The sequence below is a fragment of the Cryptotermes secundus genome, unplaced genomic scaffold (assembly GCF_002891405.2).
Source record: "Cryptotermes secundus unplaced genomic scaffold, Csec_1.0 scaffold1385, whole genome shotgun sequence".
Lineage (NCBI taxonomy): Eukaryota > Metazoa > Arthropoda > Insecta > Blattodea > Kalotermitidae > Cryptotermes > Cryptotermes secundus.
In genome coordinates, this window is record NW_019729915.1 from 114190 (window position 1) to 139434 (window position 25245).

Genomic DNA, 25245 nt, shown 5'->3' on the forward strand with positions numbered 1-25245 from the left:
TAAATACGGTATTTTCATTAACGTAGATGAGAATACGTGGGTTACTTGACTGTGACACTGCATGCTCTAACATTTGCTGCATAATGAATTATTTAAATGTTAGTTGCATTTTACTTACATATAAATCCATTGTTGAAATTTAAGAAGAGCTAATTGATAAATATTTATATATATTAGAAATGACTAAAACTTTATACGAAAATTTTAAATTATTATTTTTGTTTTTGTCGGTAACGTTGTCAGGTTGGTTTCAATATATTGAGATTGTTCTGTATTTGATTTTAACGGTTTAGAAAATTTTTAAAGTAAATTGATATGCTTTTAATAATTGTAACAAAATTTATTGATTCAGTATTGTAATTATCGTGGGCTTTGAAAGGAAATATTCTTTCACATTGCTATTCAGATGTTTCTGTCCTTTCATGAATCAATGCTTCTTCGGGCAGGCAAGAGGATAATGCTCTATTGTTTGATAATAATTCTCTAACATTGCTTAAGCTTCGCATAATTTTTCTGGCCAAGCACAAAATAATCAATTCTACTGCCGCAATTTTTTGGCAAATATCGTCAGTCCTGCATTGTTGACTTTAAAAATGACACGGATATTTTTATTTTGGCAATTTACACTGATGTAATTGTTTATTATGCTTGGTCATATTAAATTAGGGGCTCTTTCATAAAGGACGCATTTTCCAACAGAACAATTTTCTTGCAGACGTTCATCCTAGCTTAGAGTACTAACAACACTATTCAGTATTACATTCTATGAAAAATGTTCGTTTATACAATGGCAAAACTTATTTAAATAAAATTTTTGTAAAACTAATGTTCAGAGGATATTGGAGCTTAATTTTTGTAAAACATTTTTGTTGCTGTTGTGAATGACTTAAGTGTGATGTTGATGTACAGGTTGTAACTGAAAGTTGTGGACAAACTTTGAGCGCAAGTTCTACATATCAAAACAGGACAGAATATGCATATCAACATATGTCCGGAAACATTTAATTTGTGAATTAGAACTGAAGAAGTACTTCGTGATACTGATGGACTCCGGGATACGTCTCATCATGGACAGCCGCATCCGTTCAAAGATGACGGTGCAGTTGCGGATAGTCTGACAGGCATCCACACTGCGATGAAATGCCTATTTGTTGTCAACAGGAGCTGCATACACAAGGGTCTTTAGGTGCCCCAGAGGTAAACATCCAGAGGATTCAAGTCAGGTGAACGTGGAGGCCATGCAGTGGGTCAATTTGTACCTGTCCATCCGTCATGATAGGAGTTACTGAAAACATTTCACACAGCACGGAGCACCATCATGCATGCACCACATTCGCGCTCTGACTTCCAGTGGTACATCTCCCAGTATGTTTAGCAGATTGTGTAAGAGGAAATCTCGGCAGTGGTTGCCTGTAAGCCGTTGTGGTGAAACATGGGGGTCTACCAAAAAATCACCAACAATCCGTGTTAATACATTAATGCTGAACTGTTGCTGGTGTCCAAAATGGTTTGCATCATGAGGAGTCTCCTCTGCCCACTGGTGGTGGTTGTGAATATTAGTGATGACGTCACTACCGGAAGTGGCTCATATGTAAAAAGCGCTGATGAAACAAAGAAATGGCCAACACTTCGCTTAACAAAAAACGAAAGAACAACGACCGATTAGACCATAACGTTATTCGTTGAGGTATAATTCACACATTAATATTTCCGGACACATATTGACATGGAGAGTTGTTATTTTGATGTGTGAAACTTATGCCTAATGATCTTGGAAATCTTTCAGTTACATCCTGTATACTTACTAGAACATCTCCCTTATTTTATCTTCAGACAACATATTGCTGTCGAAATACATTTCTGTTACAACATTAAATTAAACCAGTTGACGGAGAACTGTTATCTGTTGATATAAATAACAAAGCCATAAGTAACATATCATAGCGTTATGGGAGTTCCATTTTTGCTAACTGATAAAATTTGGTTTAGAAAATTTTACTTTATACAAGCCGAATCGAAATAGCGATTAATGAAATATGTAAATTGTAACTCGAGGAGTTTAAATTTGGATACCAGTTAAATACCCACAAGACTCACCATGCAGTGACATAAGCATTTCAAGTTTGTGTTTTCTTGTCTAGTCTCCGGCTGAAGGTGGGGAGTTCTACCGTCGAATAAAATAATGCCCTGAATATGAAGCATTATTAATTAAATGATAAATTCATAATTTTGGGAACTTGTCGCCATGAAATGGAGTTAATTAATAAAACAAGTTTTTACCTTCATCTTACTCACAACTTTTGCTACATGTCTTCATAAGTTGTATTGCTTTTACTATAGTAATTAGCCAGCTCCATCAATACCTTTTCATGTATTGAAGTCTGCAAGGGGAAATGGGTCCTTTAAGAGGCTTATGTATGTACGGAATTATGTGTATTTTATTTAACTTGATATAAGTATCTAATACATATATAATTTTTCTGTCTTTGCTATATAATTACTGTGCTTAATTATGTATTGTACATTCCATGTTGCATTGCGACTAACGCCTCTTCTGCATCGCATATTGTTAACACTAAGGCGGCAATAATCCTGCGAGTATCCTTAACTGTCCTTCACTAGTAATGCTTCATCCGAATTGATATATTATTAAAGGATTATTTCAGATGATAGAATCAATCAAAATTTATTGTAAACTAAATTTCATAGGCTCTTTATATATGAATATAACGAATTTCGATTGATCTGATCACTATCAGGAACACTGTAATTCATAAATACATAATTGTTTCAATATAATACAAAATATTTACTGACCTTTGTTTCATTCTGAGTAAGAGAACGAAAAATTTTTGGAACAGAAATAATAGAATCGATTCCACTTGTGAAATATAGCTTCATAATGCTTTTCCCAGAATATGAATTTTTATTATACTTACGGCGCTGAGCCCTTCTGGAGGAGCCGCCAATTCTGCAGCTACTCAAGAATTTCCCAGCATTTTAGGGAACCCGAAGGTTCATTACCGTGTTCACAAGAGCCCTCCACTGGTCCCTATCCTGAGCCAGATCAATCCAGTCCATACAACCCCATCATATCTCTCTAAGATCCATTTTAATATTGTCCACCCACAATCGCCTTGGTCTTCCCAGGTGTCTCTTTCCTTCCAGCTTTCCCAGCAATATCCTATATGCATTTCTTTTCTCCCCTATTCGTGTTACATGCCCTGCCCATTTCGAATTTTTATTATAAAGATTTAAATTCACAATTTCTTCACCATTTTGTTAGTAATATTTAATCTCTTCGCATCATTTCTTGTTATAACCTAAGTAATCTTCCATATCATGAGTAAGCTGCCAGGATTTAAGTAGTACATAGTAAGAAAACGGTTAGTTCTCAAGTAGACCTACACAAAACGTCCCTTTTCAACACTAAGAAGACTTTCGGAAGATACCGGTGACGTCAGATCCCCCTTCCTGACTCCCTGCGCATGAGCTGGGCGCTTGCTGAGCAATTGCTTCTTTGTCTCACAGACATGTGTTTTTTGACGGATAACATCTATGATTACTACAACGTCTCTCAGGGTAAGATCACCATTCCCAATGTGGACGACGGTGAAGAATTTCAGTTGACTGATGTAAGTAAGACCGAGACACTACACACACCCGCTGTGACACATTTCTTCATATAGAATTTAGCTAAGAAAAATAGTGATTCTGGTACGTTATTTCAAGCTACAAACCTCAGAATTCGTGGCAAATTAAGATCTTTCTATATACTTCGTGGCGAATCTAGGGTGTCTTTCCACGAATTACGTTATGCAACGAAGTTATTGTTTTCCTAATTATAATCTCAAAGAGTCTGCTACGTGCGTGTAATCCCTCGGCCCTACTTTTCAGATATTATAATTTTCTTTTATTATGAATACGAAAGCTTTATGCATAATGGAAAAGGAATTTTATTTTTAATTTTTTATTCTCCAACCTGTTGTATTTTATATCTTTCACGTTCTACAAATCTGAAAAAAAAAATTATATAAGGTTTGAGGTTTTCACGGCGGTGACTATGAAGAAAGCAGTCTTCTGGGATGTAGCGCCGTGTAGATATTGTGTTAACCGACGTTTCGGAGGAACGTATCGCCTCCATCTTCAGGGTAGAAGACCAGTCTGTTGCACCTGCTCACGCTGGTTCGCTCGTGGATTTCTTATTTTCTTCTACCCTGAAGATGGAGGCGGTACGTTCCTCCGAAACGTGGTTAACATAGTATCTACAAGGCGCCACATCCCAGAGGACTACTTTCTTCAGAACTAAATTTTCTTGACAATAACTTAGTTGTAGTTGCTTAAAATTTAATAAATACACTTTCATGTAATTTAACCCTTGATTCATGCTTTCCGCTAAGCATATCGCTACGTTTGTTTATACGTCTTCTCCATGATTTTCATTGAAAGATTAAAATAATGGATTGCTATCATTTTACTAAAATTTAAATATTAACCCCACAGAGAATTAATAAATGAATCTAAATTACAGGTACATTAATATTATTGGGACGTGCATCATAATGTCAGTCTTATGAAAACCCCGTAACAGTTTCATGGAAATAAATTCGGGCACGTCTTCTTCTTATTTCTATCAGACAGATAAATTAACAATACACTCAGCGTGAGATATCTAGACACTGTAGTTTCGTCATTGTTGCAAACCATCATATTCTGTGTCTTATTCTTCAAGTCATATGTCAGATCATTGTTGAAAAGATTGTACTGTAATATTGAAGATTACTTTGTTGTTGTGGTATGGTTATAAAATAACGTGCTTCTTTATTCTTGAAGTGGGCCAAAAATACACTAATAGTTGCTACAACGTAATAAGTTACCATCCCCAATCTAAACCAGTAAAAGACGCGTTTTATTTTTCGCAACAAATGCTGCCTAAGAGGTCCCTTGATATCACGTGTGAATGCAGTTGCATGTATCCAAGACGCACATAAATATAAATGTAAGTGCTATTCATCTCAAAATTATGCTTCTTTAATATTTAATATGCTGAATTCTTCTTTGACCAAGATTAATATCTTTCTGTCCTTCAGTGAATAAGACATGATCTTTATTCTTATGTTATATATATATATTTATGGAGTGTGTCTTGATAAATCTGTTGGACTGTAAATGCCTGTTATTTTCTTTGTTGTATAGCTGTTAATGTTTTAACCATCGTTAACTTAAATGCTTTTATATTATATAAGCCAAAATTTTTTGTCATTTTTTGTACTGTTCAAATACACAAGTTGCTATGTAATTGTTTCCAAAATTAGTATTAGATTTTCATAAATCTAAAAATATATTATTTAAACCAATTAAAAATAAAGTTACTTGTAAATTTAACAAATATCATAATACAGATTTCGTATTCTGCTCTAGAAACTGTCACCAACATATATTATGTTTGTGTAACGCAAACTTTTATCCATATAGCAAGCCTTCGATGTGCTGGGTTTCACACAAGAAGAAAAGGACAATGTATACAAAATAACGGCCTCTGTGATGCACATGGGCGGCATGAAGTTCAAACAGAGAGGCCGAGAGGAGCAGGCTGAGGCAGATGGAGTAGAGGTATGAGTTCTAATTCCCTCCTTCATAACTAAACTCTGCGTTTCAAGAGAAACGGGTACATATTAGAATACAACTCATAACAAGTCCGTTACAACACAAACAATACAGTGTTCAAGGCTAAATTAGCTTTGTTACATGTTTTGGCTCTTCATAGTCATCATCAGGCAAATGCACGATCATGTTTACACGCTAGTGACTTGCAATTGTGTAGTAAGTCTGGATACTTGGCAATTATCATATTATAAAACACATGGTATAAATTACAATGAAATAAAACTTATTACAAAACAAGAGTTATTTCGTAAAATATATTGTTTTGTGTTGTGACGGACTTGATAAAAAGTTGTATATAATAACATAACAGGATGCATGAATTGAAAATTACATATTAGAAGCTTATCAGCAGTGTAAATTATCTTAGTACTTAATTACGTCATTGAATTGGAGGAGATGTGTATTAATGATATAAAAGTAAATCGATTTTCACATTATCCATTTAACAGTGGTAATTTCGTCATAAACTTATCTAATTTTTCCGTAACACCACAGATGTAGACACCATTCTGTTTTCACACTTACTCTGCTATTTACGAAATGATGCGCCTTCTGAACTGTGCAGAACATGGTCATGTTATTACGCTTCTAGAGGAGTCTACCCATGGCATGTTGAACTTTGGGATATCGAGTTTCTGGATTTGTTCATTATCTAGTATTCTGGAGGAATACAACGTTTCGGAAAATGAATCTGTTTCCATCCTCAGATGATAACTTGTTTTGAGCTGGTTCTCTTATAAGGAGTTGCTTTCGTTCACAAGTAAGATCAGATATTTCTAACGGACCCATCTGAAAACTTGTCTCCTCACATTTTCACATGACGAAGTAAACAGATTCAGTTTCCGAAACGGTGTGTAGTTTCTGATTACTGAGCGGTTGGACAGAGTTAAGGAACTCAGTAATCCCGAATTGGGATATTCGAATCCCCACTTTGCACCTTGTAAAATAAGTGAAAATTTCGTACTACGGTAAATTTGAAACCTCTAACGAGATTCCTGTATAAATTAATGACTGACAGATAATCACGGTGAAAATAATTTTCAGTGTCTATATTTACTACAGATTCCGTGAAAACCTTTCCTCCATGGCGAAAACCACCCGCTGAACTTCCGACGACATATCTTCGAACTAGTAGCAAGCGGAAAATATTTTAGCACTCTTCTGTCACTGAAATGTAGTAACACATTTTATATAAATTTTTATATCCAGTGTTTTCAGTTCTGTAGATCAAATATCAAGTTTCAGTTAATCATTATATGGGGTTGTTTTAGACCCAAAATAATAAAGGATATAATTATACAATAAAGTGAAAAATTGTAGCAAATTTTAATTTTTCACTGTGTGATTTTATCCATCTTCTCTTTGGCACCATAGGAAGGTACAAAGGTAGCTAAGCTGCTGGGAACTGATCCCGAGGAACTTTACAAGAACTTCCTGAAGCCCAAGATCAAGGTCGGCAATGAATTTGTGACCCAGGGTAGGAACAAGGATCAGGTAAGCGCCATCCAAATGTTGACAAAATATACACTCACTCACTCACTCACTCATGGCGCTGAGACCTTCTTGAGAAGCCGCCAGTTGTGCAGCTATTGAAGAATTTCCCAGCATTTTATGGAAACCGAAGGTTCATTACCGTGTTCACAAGAGCCCTCTACTGATCCCTATCCTGAACCATATCAATCCTATCCATAATAACCCATCCTATCTCTCTAAGATCCATTTTAATATTGTAATATTAAAATGTGGAGGGCTCTTGTGGACACGGTAATGAACGTTCGGTCTCCATAAAATGCTGGGAAATTCTTGAGTAGCTGCAGAATTGACGGCTCCTCAAGAAGGGCTCAGCTCCGTGCGGAAGTAAGTAAGGTTTGAGGTTCTCACAACTGGGATATAGAGCTGTATAATCAGTTGAGAGAAAACTGACGTTTCGGAGGAACGTATCGCCTTCTACCCTGAATATTGAAGCTATATGTTCTTCCGAAACGTCAGTTGACTTAAACGGACTACAGGACGTTATGTTCCAGAATATAGTATTCTTATTTAAGACAAAACGGCAAAATGTATTTCTCGTACTTAATAGGTGAATAATATTCTAGGTCTATTACTCTGTGGGTGCCATGTCCAAGGCTATGTTCGATCGGACGTTCAAATGGCTGGTGAAGAAGTGTAACGAAACCCTGGACACAAAGCAGAAGAGGCAACATTTCATTGGTGTGCTGGATATCGCCGGCTTCGAGATTTTCGATGTAAGTGTTACAGTGATAATAACCTAAAAAAGTAACAGCCATTTAAGTAAATTTGAACAGTTCAGACAGTAAGTGTGTGAAAGCGACGTTAACATAGGGAAAAAATCATATTATAGTAAACTTCAGTAATTAAAAGTACTAAGTATATATATAAATATATTTTCATTGCATAAGATTCATTGTCATATTATGACACGGAATAGATTTTTTCTATGAAATAAATATAAAGTTTTAATCAAATATATAGAATTCAAATAGGACAAATTTATTTTGAAATAATAATTAATTGGCCTATATAATTTCTGAACGTGTAAATATTTAAGGATTTAAAATGACAAACAAGCAATCATAGAATCTGAGACAGGTTTTTTTTTTTTATTTACAATAACCTTCGTTGCAACATAACAACTGCATTTGGTTTTCAGGTTTCAGATTCTCTTCAGAGGTTTCCATGAACGACCTGTGGACTACAATTTTCTTGTTCTTATGTTGTGATCTTGCACCTTACAATTTTGAAATCTGGAATGCTCTGTCCCAAAATTAATTAAAACGTTTAATTTATTTCAGGAGTCATTGCAGATGGAAGTGCTTGCATACTTGAACATAAAGTTTGATATACGAGTGCATAACTGTGGAGTATTGCAATGTTGGCTTATCTAAGAAGATAGACTTTCATCCTGGTTACTATATTTGCAGGTTTTATTTGTTTGATAACTCGTTCTACTTTCCAGGTGCTGTGAAGTGTGTCTTACATTCCTAACAGATGTATCTTCGACAATCCTTTTAAAATATTGCTGATATATATTTTATATTTAGTAATAACATATAATTTCTTTCATTTACCTCAGTCATGTTTATCACAACTACATGTATTTTATATTTAAAAAGGCTGGTTGCATTTTGCAATTAAACTTTGCGTATCACATGTTATGATATATATTTGAAGCTTAAGTTCTAAAAGGATTTTTAAGTTTACCTACCTGAGTGAGGATATGCTTAATTTTCACTATCCAGTATTTTGCTGCTGTAAAAGATATAACTTAATGTACATTAGCGTACTTATTTTGGACAGTACGTGAATTTTGTTGTTGATATAGTGTAGACTAATTCTATGCCTCTGTGCATTTGTAGTATTATAAAAATTCCAAACGACGGAGGTGCGTTATATACCATAATAACGCAAATAATTTATAATACTTTGTCCCTACTAAATTCTCATGAAGTTAGAACCCGATCCTAAGTGACGGTATTAAAACGGGCATAATTTACTTTTTAATTGTTGTTAATTTGTTTTGTAATTACAAGCATGTCCCTACATATTGTTTAAGACAAATCAATTGCAACAAATTGTAGGATATAAGAACAAATGAAAGACAGTGTTCCTAAATGTGGTTTGGGTAACTTGTAATTATTAATTTTATGTAGACCAAACACAACATTAATATACTAATCTGATAACTTCGTTTTCGTAAATGCAAAAAACAGAACAAGACAACGTAGACATAAAATGTATTAACACGTGATTTCTTGTGAGATTCACAGCCCCATAAATATTTTGCAGTAAGTATAATGTTGTAGTAACCTAATCTAACTGTTGCAGTAGATGTATAACACAAACTAATGTTGTAGTTCAACAGCTTCGAGCAACTGTGTATCAACTTCACCAACGAGAAGTTGCAACAGTTCTTCAATCATCATATGTTTGTGCTTGAGCAAGAAGAATACAAGAAAGAAGGCATTGACTGGGCTTTCATTGACTTTGGCATGGACTTACTGGCTTGCATTGAACTCATTGAGAAGGTAGAATAGAATAAACTACCAACTAGGGTAAACTGGGAAATTAAAATTTCAGGATGATAACTGTGTCTTCAGGAATTTGAATTATACAGAATGCTGGATAGAATCAATAATTCTGAGAACCAGTTGCACGGGAATTAGCGAATTGTCTCTCTCCAGCGCCAGAAATTAAAGTTCTAAAAGTAGATTTAATATTTTAGTTGTATATGTTATGCTTATGCTTAGTTAACGATTCCTTACAGCAAGGTAGGTAACATTTATAAATTTAAATGCAAAAGCCTAGCTCAGTTAACTTATAATATTGCATATAATGCGGACTGCTTTATTGGCCGCAGCTGTTAACGCAACATCTACTTTTGCCAGCCGCCATCACGAGATTGCAGCTTATGCAAACACAGCAATTAATAACTGCCACTTTTAATGCAAACTTTTACTTATTTCTTCTGTGCAAAAAATTTCAGAATGCCGCTGCAGTAATGCCGATTGTCAGTCTTCGAATTATGTGTGTGATATATGTTTGCTTTTAAGCTATTTTGCTTCGACGTACTACTGGTGCTTAAAGAGTAATCAAACCACTCAAATTTCTGCTTCAGCTTTATTTGCAAACTAATCTGTAATCCTTTGGCTTCCTGTTTCTAATATGTTTACGAAATATAGTACAATGGCTTCGAGCAACTGTGTATCAACTTCACAAATGAGAAACTTCAACAGTTCTTCAATCATCATATGTTTGTGCTGGAACAAGAAGAATACAAGAAAGAAGGAATCGATTGGGCTTTCATTGACTTTGGCATGGATTTACTGGCTTGCATTGAACTCATTGAGAAGGTAGACTAAGTAGAAACATTTCGAAATAGGAGGAATAAAACGAAGGTGAACACTCACCTTCATAGGATAAATATCTCTTATGATCCTGCCTTAGATAAATTAGAATCATTCCTTCTTAGCCTCAGGAATAAGAGTAGGGTTTTCCATTAAACGTATTGTAATTGAGTCGCTCTTCCATTGTCTTTTAATTAACTCCTTGAACATAGGCTGTGTAGAACAAAGGTAGGGGAAATTCTCAATGCATCCATGCTTATTGTCTTAACAAGGCAAATAACTGCATCAGTTATATTAAAACTAATTTTTATGGAATGCTTTCTTCAGGCTGAGCAACGATTGCATTTCTAACCAGTTCTTCCAGTATGCTGACCAACGGACACGAATATTTTTAACCCTGACTCTAATATTAATCTATATTTTAATTTTCAGATTTCTTTTACCGAATTAATTTAGTTTTGTTAAATTTTAGCCACGTAATTTTGCTTATTTTTGCAAACTGAAAGGTTTTAATGGGCTTGTTTATTTGTTGTTTATTTATTTTAAGGCTTCTTCACGCTTGTGTTATAGTTAACATGTTCTATTTTAGCTTTTGCCTAATTTTATTTTATGTTCTTCTGACATGCTTTGGCTGAGTCTCTTATACTTATTAGTGTCTACACTGCTCACTGGAATTTCATGTTTTTCTTTGCATTTAATTTCATGCTTTAGAGTAATTTAATTTATAAACTTTTACTCCATGTTGCTTTCATTTTTAGTTTCTGTTATTTATTTGTTTCCGCTGTATTGACTACTGCCTTATATTATTATAATACAGTGCGTACAATCAAGTGCGCGCCGCGGCTGCAATTTGCCGTNCATTGCACTGCTTTGCCTCTGATAATGGTGAACTAAAACAGTACAACGGCTACGAGCAGCTGTGCATCAACTTTGCCAACGAGAAACTTCAACAATTCTTCAACCACCACATGTTTGTGCTGGAACAGGAAGAATACAAGAAAGAAGGAATCAATTGGGCTTTCATTGACTTTGGCATGGACTTATTGGCTTGCATTGAACTCATTGAGAAGGTAGAATTAACAGAAGACTTGAGCTCCTGTGCTCAACGACACTAAACTTTTCTCTAAAACTGTGGCCTAGGGTTTAACAGTTTATCTTCAGAATATATATTACACAAACTCTGTAATAGAGTGATAATTTTTTTTTGTACAAATTGTTTAGAAATTATAGTAGATGCGAATATAATTTTAAAACACGCTTTGCCAGTGAGCGCTGAACGGAGTGCACTAACAAAACCTGTTTGTTTAATTTCATCATCTATAACGAAATTACATTTGTTAAACCCTGGGACATGCCGGGTAGTGTAGATATTAGATAATAGTAAGCTTTGTAAGCTCTACATCTGTGAACGCAAGGTAGGGGCAACAGGTTACTTCTTTGCCTGCTTCTCATAGCCCTGCATGTGTATGTTACCCCTTTACATCTCTTCAATGTACACAAATTCTGATATTTCCTTTTTCATCCTGTTTAGGGGTCGGAGATTGAAGATTGATTTAATGTCTGAAACTTGCCTGTTTTCACAGTGGAGATATTTTCCCCTCTAGCCTGAGCCGATTCCTATGTACCGTAACTTGAACAGGCATCTGAACTTGCACTCCGTGAATACTGTATTCCATATGCAACCAAGTTACAACGTGTTGTAATGTTACTCCGTTATTGACTGATATCCTCTTTTTCCGCCGAAACCTGTGATATTGTACATTTTATCAATTTAATTTTGTCTTGTTATCTTTATTGGTGCCAATGCTGCTTGAGTTTTCTGCCCTTGAAACCCCGACAAAATATTTTTTCTGCAATTTAAACTAATGCATCACCCTTACCCCGCATGTACCCCCCTTCCCCTCCGAATTGATTTGGGTATATAGTTCAATGGCTTCGAGCAACTGTGCATCAACTTCACTAACGAGAAACTTCAACAGTTCTTCAATCATCATATGTTTGTGCTGGAACAAGAAGAATACAAGAAAGAAGGAATCGATTGGGCTTTCATTGACTTTGGCATGGACTTACTGGCTTGCATTGAACTCATTGAGAAGGTAACCCAAAATTGTCCTCCACCTTCAGTGTCACTTTGAACACGAAGAAATATTCCAGCTGAGCTCCAGAGTATTTGCCCCCAAGCCTGTTACATCCCCATGAATGATTCTATTTCTCATTATCTTCTTTACCTTTGTTTAATTTTCTGTGATTGTTTTTCAGTGTTGTGAAAGCCACCCCCCAGCAGGAACACGCGGGGCTGTTTTCTCTTAATAGACATAAGAATCCTTGTATTTGCGTATGGTTAAGAGGAAAATGGATATGGAGTCGTCCACCACAGACAACAGAAACATGATGATCTCTGAAATAGAGAAGTTTTAATGTAAAAGTATAAAACACGATTAATTATATATTACACTCAACTGAGTAAATATCATTTAAAAATAAATCAAGTTTACGAATGGAATTACTGTCATAGAATACTGGTACGACTTCGAATATATCATTTACCCTCTCTGCCATCGCTTGTAGTTGTTCTCTTGTTTTAGTGCTTGCGCGTGCGCGTGTGTGAGATTGCACCACTTCTGGATGTCTCTGTATTAGCACACCCCGGTGAAACTCTGGAAAGTTTGCAGGGGCATTATTAGTTTCATTTCTGTTAAGATGGATGCTGGTGTGTGCGTGTGGGGTTTGTCCATCTATTTCTAACATGTTATGCATCCCTTATTGCTCGACCTTCGAACAGTTCAACAGCTTCGAGCAGCTGTGTATCAACTTCACGAACGAGAAACTACAGCAGTTCTTCAACCATCACATGTTCGTGTTGGAGCAGGAGGAATACAAGAGAGAAGGAATCGAGTGGACGTTCATTGATTTTGGCATGGACCTTCAAGCTTGCATAGATCTCATTGAGAAGGTAGACGACAATGGGAGTCCCTTGGGTCGTGGCTCATCCCAGAGTCTTCTTTAGGCTGACGGAGCGTTTTCACAATATTGACTTACAGTAGCGCAATAGAAATATGTTTATTGAATTAACTCACTCCAGTGGCGAATTGTGGATCATATCGAGTGTGTTATCAATATGCAACATGCATTTTAATATAAAGAATAATAAGGAACACAATTTAGATAAAAATGTGTAATGATAAACTTAATTAATTGCTTCAGTAAGGCTAAGTATTAAATATATTTGATTAGGTGGTGTATCATATCATGAAATAAATTTCAAATTATATTAGAAAAATTTATAACGGTAACCTCAGCTACTGTATGCACAATCTTGCTACAAAGAATAATATATCTCGAAAACTGTGTAGCTCCGTAAATGGAAACGAATCGCATTGGTTGTTAACGAAAATTCTGATACTGAGATTTGCAGAATAATAGCAAATTATTTTTTTATGAAAAGGATTATTAATATTATTTACATGACAATGTTATTCTGTTTAAATTTAAAAATTGTGCATTTTTTTGTGCCCCTGGATAAAAAAATCATCTGAGAAACAGTAGTGAATTTGCGTGTATCTCATTTTGAAATTATAACAGAAATATTTTGTAACCTTGGATATGGCCGCGCCATAGCTCAAGCGGTTAGTCACTGGCTTCCCACCGCGTCGGCCCGGTTTCGATCCCGGGTCAGGTCAAGTGGGATTTGTGGTGGAGAAAGTGGCACTGAGACGGGTTTTCTCCGAGTACTTCGGTTTCCCCTGCCAACCTTCATTCCACCAAATTCTCAATCATCATAATCACCCGGGGCAGGCTATAATAGGCCAATCAGTGGCCGCCGTGACGAGTGGACCCAGTTGGAATCCACACTCCACTAAACGAATTTAAAAATATAAAACCTTGGATATGATTGAAAGCCCTCTAACTTAAAATATTATTTTCAAACTTGACCCAAAGTATGATTTTTTATGTAGATTAATTACATTTCACTGAAATAGTAAGGTATTAATAACAGAAAACAATTATAACAGTGTATTGTATCTTCAAGAACTTCGCTCTTTGTTCTCGAAATGCACTGACGAATATCCTTCGTTTCAGAATATAGTAGGGTAAAGTTAGCCGGAGGCCCTCTCAAACTGGGCTGTCGTACCACTCCCTAATCATAGATTAACATCAGTGAAATGATAATTATCAGGATAGAGCCGAAGTCTTTTAGCACGACGATACTTCGGTTTAACGATTCTGGTAGTAGCTGTAAGCATATCAGTGAACACACTCTGTCTTTTGCTAATCTCTGATAGTTTTGTTTTTATTGCTGTGTTGAATTAACTTGTTTTTGAGTGGTGGCGGTACAGAAAAGGAATGGGCCCCTAGCCGCCGCCCACTCCATGGAGGCAGGTAAAATCAATGTCTGTGTGAATTATTAAAATGTGTGTGTAGCTCTGTTTCGTTGGTTTTGCTTTGTGGTTGTGATGTTCTTTCAGAATGTCTCGTCATTTCTGATGCGTGTACGTCAGCATTTGGGATATTGCCGCCTGTTTCTAGACTTCAGGCGGATATCTCGTGTGTCAGGGGTTTGTTATATTGGCTACAGACAAATGTACGTGCACATATTCTGCTACCATAAACTAAGACAAATGAGGAAAATATTTTTAACGTAAAATATTATTTTAAACGGGCATGCGGTAGCGTAGTTGGTTGAGGCACGATCCTACAACCCGGAAGGACGCGGGATCCAATCCCGATGAGGTGGATATTTTTCAATTTACCTAATCCTTCCAGCCGCACTATGGCCCTGGAGTCGACTCAGCCTCTAACAGAAATGAGTACCAGGAATATTCCTGGGGGTAAATGGCGGCCGGCGGGTAAGGCTGACAACCTCACCGCCATCTGTGAGCCGATTGTCTAGAAAATGTGGGAGCCTCAACATCTCACAACCCTATGGGCCTCCACGGCCAGTTACAGGGATAGCTGTACCTTATTATTTCAAACAGTATCTATATGTTAAATATTTCATAGATTTATAATTCTTTTTTTTTTGTTTAATTCTTAATTTGAATAATGATGCTATAGTTTATTTATTCATTTACTCATTTGACTGTGTTTTAAATAAATGGGCGTATTTGGGTTATTAAAATTTCTGAGAACTAAATTAGACCTATTCAAAATTAAGGCTGTTATAGTAGTATTATTTATAGTAATGTGCACTGTATTACTTCAATATCAAAGGCATTTTCTTTTTAATTATATATAACAGGTCTTGGTGGGAAATTTATATGTTTGTTTGTTTGTCTGTTACTTGTCTTTATGATTATGTTATAATGATTGCGACTTTATTACTGACAATATTTGGCATGGTTCCTAACAACCTACTATAACGATGAATAGCCTTGGGTTACTTGTCAGTGAACCTCCTTCTTGTGTGTGACGTGACGTCCCTGTGTTCCTCATCTGAAGTTGTCTGTGTGTTCCATCGCTTCCTTGTGTAACGCGGCCCAGATGAATGGCTTTAACCAGCTGTGTATCAATTTCACAAACGAGAAATTGCAGCAGTTTTTCAATCACCACATGTTTGTGCTCGAGCAAGAGGAATACGAGAGAGAAGGAATTGAATGGGTCTTCATAGATTTCGGTATGGACCTTCAGCCCACCATAAACCTCATTGAAAAGGTACCACAATCGAATTCATTTTAGTATGATTTGAGGATCTCATACCGGTGGTTATGAAGAATTCTATATTCTGCGATATAACGACTTGTAGTCCGTTAAAAGTCGTTTCAACGGGATACACGGCGTTACATCTTAGAAGATAAAAGTCTTCAAAACCTTCCGCACTCGCCATTAGCAGTATTTCAGCTACTCACTAATTATTTTTTAAATTTCGCGAAATGTATGCAAGTAGTAGTAATATTGATTGACTTTGTAGCATATTGTTGCCTTCTTTTCTGGCGGACGTCGCTAATAATGCTACTATACAATGCTAACGATTATGATTCTAATCTTCATGAACCATGGATTATTTAATGCCTTCCTCAGACCAGTAGAAATTGAAGATTTGAATGGAGTTCGTAGATTTATACCTTCTGTAATATGATTCAGTGTAGTCTGGTAGAAGTTTACAATATTCTCGGTGTGACATGCTGTCTCCATTTTCAGGGTATGAGACGGGGTAAACACGTTCTTCCGAAAAGTTGGTAAACTTCTACCAATCTTTATGGCGTCACATGGTACAAGAAAGTAACAGACAATTTTTTACCCTTTCAGTTACACATACATGCAGTATTAAATACATTTTGCTTCAAAACACAGCAAAAAGGAAACAACCAGACATCACAATGGTACAGAACCATGACAAACTTAAAGAGGGGGGGGATCACTGCGAGGACCTCTGAGGACTCAAATAACACCCCAATATTCCGTTTTAACAGAAGAAGCACAAGGACACAGACCATATCGGTTCAAGATCTTAGATATTAAACATTCATAAGATTTTAATCAAAATAATCGCAAATAAATTTTATATAAAATCTTCTAAGTACGTATTATATACTATATAATAGTAATTCCTGAACATGTTGATTTCATGCCTTCTGAAGAGAGTCAGCTGACTTGTAAAGGCAATAAATATCTACAAATTGAATCACACCGGACGGTGTAACAATTATTCTGTAATGTAGTTTACTAGTGTGACGGACCGGAATGAATCAAGTAAAGCAGTAATTTATTTGTTAACTGCGGACAGTATTTCACAGCTGTGTTATGAAGTAGTTCCGTAGTACGTCCACGTAACATACTAAACGTTCCTATCCAAAAATGTTGTAGCGAATGTATGTGGCAAATTCTCTGGCTGGCAACTCCATTCGGGGTTCTTTAAAGAACGCGCTATTGATCTAATATAACTCGCAGTTTCTCGTTCCTGCTACACTCCCATATTATCATGGAACCGAGATGCCTTGTCATATCAGTTTCACTTTGTTATAAAATTACCTGATACATTTTTGTAAACTCAAATATAGTTGATTCACTTACCAGAGATAAAAGATATATCAAGAATCTATTATTGCTCTGTCACCTCTGCACGTCATGTATTAACTACTACATGTTTCGGCTACGTTTTAGCCATTATCAGGAGTATTCAACTTTTTCTCTGATCTTACTGTGCTCCTTACATTGGCCAGTGTTTACAAAAACTGGATTGTTTATTTTCAGATTTTATGTTTTATATCATGTATATTTTTCATAAACTGAATGGTAAACCTATCCAATAGGCCAATAGGGTTGTGAGATGTCGAGGTTCCCACATTTTTTCCAAGCAATTGGCTCACATATGGCGGTGAGGTCAGTCTTAAGCGTCGGTCGCCCTTTACCCCCAGGAAGATTCCAGGTGCTGATATCCCAAGGATATAACGCAGCTGGAAGGATTAGATCAGTTAAAAAATCGAATGACCTCGGATATCCAACCAACTACAATATCGCGTATTATTAAGGTAAAAGGTAAAGTTGTACCTATGCTTAACTAATTAAGCACTGCGCCATGAAGGCGTATGGGGGAGTAGATGTATAGATCCACATTTTCTTGACCTCGACACTAGTTAGAGGTGAGTACAGCGTAGTATTACATTATCAAAGTTAAAGTTAAAATATTAACGGGTTAATATTAAAATATTAATATATATTGTGCCTCTAATTGCCGTATTCGGGAGATGTGGCGATATGCGTAGAACTAGGAGCCCAGAGGAAAATGTGAATGTAACAAAACTTGCATATACCTGATGATGGCCAGAAAGAGGGGCTGAAACATGAAGTAGTTAATATATGACGTATCGTGTAAATAAGCAGACATTCAATAAATTGTTTCACACATATGACGTTTGTAACACAAGATATTTATAATAATGTGATATGACGTAATTTTGGTTCCAACAAATATACCTATTTGTTTATATTTCTTAACTTTCAACTGCAGTGTGTTTTGTCCGTTTCTTTATGTGCTAATATCTACATAGTTCGTTACATACCTATACGTATTATGTACTTGTAAGTATATATAAGTATCTCTGCGGCCGAAAGTCAGCAGTCAGCGTTACCAAACGGTAAGTGTTTCCAGACCTACAATTTCTAAACAAACTTAGGATTGTAGATGTAGGCAGTAGCTGCATTAGTTCTAGCTAAGTACAGATGCATTATCCGAACAATTCGTATATTCACAATTGTTGTAATACCTAATGTTAAATATATATTTTAATAATACTAAATATGTAAAAAATTCATAATCATCTGCTTACATTTGACACCACTTTTAATAAGATTTTTTTTACTTCTAATACGGCGAGTAAATATTTTATTCTAAATTACGAAAAATGACGCCCTTGTTTGTAGTGCAATTATTTACACATATAAAATATTTACAGTTTCCATAATGATGATGATAATTCAATTAAATTCTTTATTATGTATGTGCCGAGTCAACGGCCGCAAGGCCAATTACAGACAGAGCACAGTGTAGATACAAGTAATTACATTATGGACAAACACAATGATAATAATAAAATCATGTATAGGGATCATGACCGGTATTCAACGGTCTTCCTCTCCGTACCACCCTGTTTCTATCAAACATCGCGTCTTAAAAAAAATGGCAAATATAAAGTGATCCTCTTCGGTAAATTTGCCCCGGTAAATTGTTAATATTGCTGTTACGTGCATGGATTCAAGTCCACTTAAATTCTTTCCGTATTATTTCCTCCATGACGACAATGTTAAGGAGCATTCACGTATTTCGTAGTAGCAACAGTAAAGAGACACGTTTGCACTATGCTCCACATGAGGTTCACAGCGGTGATTATGAATTGTTCTCTTTTCTAGGATATAACGTAGTATAAGCTGTTTAAGGTCGTCCAGAGCTTCGGTAGGACATCTCGCCCCGTCTTTAAAATCGAACAGTAAATCAAATGAGAAACCTACCTTCTTCAGGGTTGTTTCTTGCTTGTCTTATTGTTGGACCATGATTTTTTCTACTCGGTCATTACAGTGCACTTATAATACATATTTTATTTGACTCCTCGAAGAATTATCCGAGATTCTGCGTCTGTTTTGGAGTAGCATAGAAATATATGCTGCTTGTAGACGTGTTGGTTAAACGATGACATATATAATGAAAATTTCAAAATGCTTATGTAATTCGTGGCATGCTACATGTCCTTATTACCCGTTACATAAACTTAGTAGTATTTTAAAGTAAAAATGTATTTTATTCATATATGCTGCTTTGTAGTATCTTAGAATATAGAAGATTTCGTAATAACAGTAAATTCAGTAAAGTAAAGAAATTTAATCTTTATTGCATAATTGAATATTAAATTAAAATAAGTTTGTTTTCAACTATAATTGCAGTTTAAAATTAAAAACTGAAGAAATATTATGTATGCATAAAAATATTTGTGTAGTAGTAAAATTATAATGTGAATTTGGCTTAAAAATAAATATTGTTATACTGGTTCACATAAACTCTTTGTCACTTCACAACGTTAATACTAATACATTGTATTTACAGCCTATGGGTATCCTGTCAATCCTTGAGGAAGAGTCTATGTTCCCTAAGGCTACTGACAAGACCTTTGAGGAAAAGCTGATGAACAACCATCTGGGCAAGTCTCCCAACTTCCAGAAGCCTAAGCCACCAAAACCAGGACAACAAGCTGCTCATTTTGCCATTGGCCATTATGCAGGCACTGTAAGTAAATGGCTTTGAAACTTCATAAACAGCTTTACACATCGCCTAGATCGGTACATAACATCCACCCAAATTCTAAGTTCTCATCAGAGTTTCATAACACCTTTCTCCGCAAAAATATTTTTACCTAAGATAACCGAATTCGGAAATCAATTTATGTGTAACCGAGAAATTCTGTTGGTTGTGTATAACTTAGATAGGTGTAAGTAACTAACCTCATGGAGCTGAGCCCTTCTTGCGAAGTCGCAAGTCACGCATCGATTCGAAAACTTCCCACCACTTTATGGGACCGGAAGGTTCATTACCATGTTCACAAGAGCCCTCTGCTGGTCTTAATACTGAGCCAGATCAATCCAGTCCGTATCACTCCATTCTATCTCTCTAAGATCTATTTTAATATTATTTTCTCATTTACGTGTTGGTTTTAATGGTAGTCCCTTTCCTTCTGGCTTTCATAGAATAGTTATAGAATACAAATAAAATTGTAAAAGAGTTTGGATGGTTATGCGGCGAGTTTCTTCAGTGGAAATATTCCTCAGAAACAAATGTTGAAGGGAAGTTTATTTGAAGAAAATATATCTTAGATTTCCTTTCGCGTGACTGCATATTTCAAGATATGAGAAATGTTAGAATATATGTTGGCAGAGAGAGAAAATTTAAGCGAATAAATGTTCACGAAATTTTAAGGAGAATGCGGTAAAATAAATTAGTATCTTTAAGCGTACATATTAAAAAAAGTGTCAGTTTTCTATAACTCAAGTGCACCGCGTTCTGCTTCTACGTTCGATGTCACTGTATTCCCGTGATTGTCATCTTCTCTGCGTAAGTGGAACAGGATTCACGGTGTCATATCTAGTAAATGTGCATCCCTCTGAACATTCAGACACTATAAATTGAATTTTATAAGATGAAGAAAAAAGTGAAGTTATCCTTGTGACAGGAAGTGAAGGTCCATAAGATTGTGAGACGTCGAAGCTGCCAAATTTTCTAGACAATCGGCTCACAGTTTGCGGTGAGGCTGTGAGCCTTACGCGCCGGCCGCCCTTTAATCCCCAGGTAGATTCTTGGTACTCATTTCTGTTAGAGACTGAGTCGACCCCAGGGTCATAATGCGGCTGGAAGGATTATGTCAATTGAAAAAATCCACCTCATCGGGACACGAACCCACGGCTTGTAGCATAGTGCCTCAACCAACTAATCTACCGCGTGGGCTTGCAGCGTAGTACCTCAACCAATTACTCTACCGCGTGAGCTTGCAGCGTAGTGCCTCAACCAATTACGCTACCTCGTGGGCTTGTAGCGTAGTGCCTCAACCAACTACGCTACTGCGTGTTCCATCATATTTTATAGTTTAAATTATTTTATGATAAAGTTTATATCATCGTAACTACGTATATCAATAATGTTTATGTAAGTTTCTTGCTGTTGAAAGTTTACTGTTGCAATTCAGGTTTCTTACAACATCACTGGATGGCTTGAGAAGAACAAGGATCCTCTAAACGACACTGTTGTTGACCAGTTCAAGAAGTCCAACAACAAGTTGGTGGTTGAGATCTTTGCCGACCATCCTGGACAATCCGGCGGTGCTGAAGCTGCTGGTGGCGGCGGTGGAAAGGGTAAGTTATTGATAGATGGCTGTTGTTTCAGATCGGGCTAGGAATATTGCCCGCTGGATTTAGAAAGAATTACTATGAGTCTCTATTATTTCTATTATTTTCCAATATTTGGAATCAAATATCTAGTGAATACAATGTTTAGATATTTTTTTTCCAGAACGGGTATATAGTGCCAAAAATTATGTAGAAAGTTTTATAAAAAAAGAATATTATCATGTTTGAAAGTCTAAATTAAAAATGACGTCAAATGGGGTGACTTTGTGCTAGCATGGGTCATTAATATGTTCTAGTTAACAGTACAGCTGACAAAATGAAGTCACGTTGTCTCAAAATAACGTAACACAAACTCACCCATTTTGGCCTTAAAGTCACCCAAATTGACGGTGTCTATAGGCTCTGAAATGTTTCAATCTAGAGGAGACAATAATATGTAAATTTTCTCTAATATGAAAACAATTATTTTTTTCAACTATATAAAATCCTGTTTGTGAACTTATTTTTAACGTTAGGACTATTTCAGAATATCTCGTTTGTATAACGCAATTAAAATCCACGGTGCTAACCGCACACTCTTTATTAAAGTTATATATTTCCATTACTACATATTAACCTTTTGTACACTGATTTACAAGTCTGCAACATCTAAAATATTTTTAGTTTCAGGAAAGTAGATTGAAGACTGGAATTTTATTATACTTACATGTAATCTCTCATCACATTTATCCTGAATTTCAGGAAGTATCATTCATCGTCTCATATGACATGAAATCGAAGCCTTATTATTGTCTATTTCATCAGCTACTCTACTTTACTATATAGGAAACATCAATTTACACTTTCACGTTATTCTAACCTCCTAATATATTATCGCTGTCTGCACTTCATAATTCACTCTGATGAAAGGAGCTACATTTTGCTACCGAACCATTCCTTATATAATACGCTACATTCGCCTATATTTCATGTTTTCTGAAACAATTTTCTTATATTTAACCTTAATGAAAATCATTTCCTTCTGGTGATGACGTTGCATGTTATTTTCCTGTGGTCAACATGGTGAAAATTATTTTCTTCCTGTGAATACAGCGCAAATCATTTGTTTTTTCTGGTAAACCGCTACAAATATAACCAAATTTATTTCAATACATTCAATGCAATATAATAGCAAACATGGAAGAAACTATTCTTCTTTTGTTTCAGAGTGTTTCCGCTACATTTTTACAAAATATAATCTGTTACGTATTTTAAATTTGTAACATTTTTTAATTCTAATTATATGATTAATTTTCTCCATGTCATCCAACGCATATTTATTCGTTTGTATGTGGTTTGAAACAATCTGTATTGAATAAGAACAAATATTTTTCCCTCTATTTCACTGTATTTGTTGCACAGTCGTTTTGATACAGTTATAATCATTTTGAATAATGTTTTATATTTACAGACTTATAGTTGCTGCCTTTCATACTACAACTACGTAACTTTAATTACACAAAATATATTTGATATATAACGTAAGTTTTCCTGAAGCCTCTTTAAATGTGCGGCCAGTTGAACAGTCGTTCCTTTGCCCTGATTTAGGAGGAGCGAAGAGGGCAAAGGGGTCCGGATTCCAGACCGTATCTTCCTTGTACCGGGTAAATACTGTTGCCTACCAGTGCCGGTGACCGGTGCTCCGGACAGGACGAGACACTGCTCGGATTTCTCCTTCCATCCTCAGAATTCTCGCTTTCCTTTCCTCATAACTGTCTACTGTCAAAGCAGTGTAACTACAGCCACACGAACCAAAGCCAAGTACAAATGTCAGGCTATCACTTTAACTACAAAATCGAAATATTTGTGTTATTATAATTTCCTTTCCATAAATGAATTAAATGAAACACTAAATGGAGTAGATTAATTCGAGAATACAGATCGATATAAGATTTAGCTATCTGGTTTATGTTATTTTCTTCCGATACATGATATGTTGTTCTGAGATATTGAAGCGTAGTTTTATTGGTAATTTGAAGTTCTTAGCTGACATATGTACTTCAATAAATCCATTTCCCTCTGTTAATTCTAACGTTCAACTCTAGTCAGCTCACTGTCAATGTATTCAATCAAAAAATGTTTCTTGAATAATCTATTACGTACACTGTGTTGTTGACGGGGATAATTGAGGAGCTACTTGAATGGAAAATAGCGGCTCCGGTCTAGAAAATCGAAATTAACAACCGTGGGAATTCGTTGCGATGATCACGCAACACCCTCTATCCGCGAAAATTGTCACTCACTTCGCCGACAAGCGGCGGTCACTCGGTCGGTATAGTTCGCTTGCGGACTAATGCCATGGAATTTGTTTTGTTGACGTAAGTGCTGGTCCACCAAACACGAAATCCGTCGCATACTACGATGTGAAAGCAGTGGTGAGTACCTTGATATGTGCTGACGGATGGATCCTAACCAGTGCTCTGTGTCAACAATCAGCTCACCATTGTCTTCCCGCTGTCCAACCGCCTTTCTCTCTATCTCTCTGTATGTCGGTTAACACTATCCGTGCCTTGTGTTTTTTGTTGTCTCCAATAGGTGGCCGGGGCAAGAAGGGTGGTGGTTTCGCCACTGTATCTTCCTCCTACAAGGTGCGCCGTTACGATCCGGTCTGTTCGTCTCGCTAGTCACCAGAAACGCCAATCCCATACTAGAAATCTCTTTGTAAAATTCATCGACTGATGCAGTGACTTTATTAGAAAGTTCCTGCGTCAGGGATTTTACAAATACGCATTAATATTTTGTTCTTGTGACAAAATAAGTTCCTTTGGAATATGAATTATTAGAAAACCGCATTTGAATGTTAAGTTTTATGTTACGTGTCACATCTCGCGTAGTCAATGCAACGGTCTTTGTGGTTTATATGGGATCAGCGAGAAGGTGCCCTAGATGAGGCACTCAGCTCTGCCTGAAGAGTCCGAGTGATGTAGTGAGATTTAATATTATTTGAAAATTCTGATGACGTGACCACGCCAGACTAGCCAGAAGACGTTGATGCGTTCCTTTATGTTTCTCATCCGTGCTCCAAACACGATATAGGGCATTCTTTACGCAGAATAATTTGTATTTTGTTAACCGTCGTCATTTCGGTTCATAAAAGAGATATAAGCCAGTTATTCACTTTGATTCTTGGTCCTATAGAATATTCTCATTCGTTGTTTTTAATATTATTTGATCAGGTCACTAATAAGAAACGTACCTTCTTCGAAACCAGTTTCAAATTTTACTATTACTATGTTTAAAAAAAATTAAGATTATTTATATTATTTGGGGTTATGATTTGCAAGGTTTTGCAGAATTTAAATATTCTCTCCTGCTAGTGTTGCAGGCAAAATGATTTGTTCCAATCACT

The 25245-nt window shown here is 36.0% G+C and overlaps 1 protein-coding gene across 50 annotated transcripts in view; it reads left to right on the forward strand.

Annotated features, from left to right (window-relative positions):
- The window catches only part of LOC111865852 (myosin heavy chain, muscle), a 97933-nt gene that overhangs the window by 20240 nt on the left and 52448 nt on the right, over positions 1-25245 (forward strand). For 11 of the 50 annotated variants that reach the window (XM_023854224.2, XM_023854219.2, XM_023854263.2 and 8 more), the window contains exons 10-16: positions 5476-5613; positions 7042-7161; positions 7764-7913; positions 13315-13485; positions 20068-20247; positions 21698-21863; positions 23445-23500. In XM_023854224.2, coding sequence (XP_023709992.1) covers positions 5476-5613; positions 7042-7161; positions 7764-7913; positions 13315-13485; positions 20068-20247; positions 21698-21863; positions 23445-23500 — 981 coding nt within the window. Of the gene's footprint in view, positions 1-3531; positions 3636-5475; positions 5614-7041; positions 7162-7763; positions 7914-9542; positions 9714-10367; positions 10539-12457; positions 12629-13314; positions 13486-20067; positions 20248-21697; positions 21864-23444; positions 23501-24431; positions 24485-25245 lie in introns of all 50 variants that reach the window. The other 39 variants (XM_023854238.2, XM_023854245.2, XM_023854233.2 and 36 more) reach the window with 10 other exon arrangements.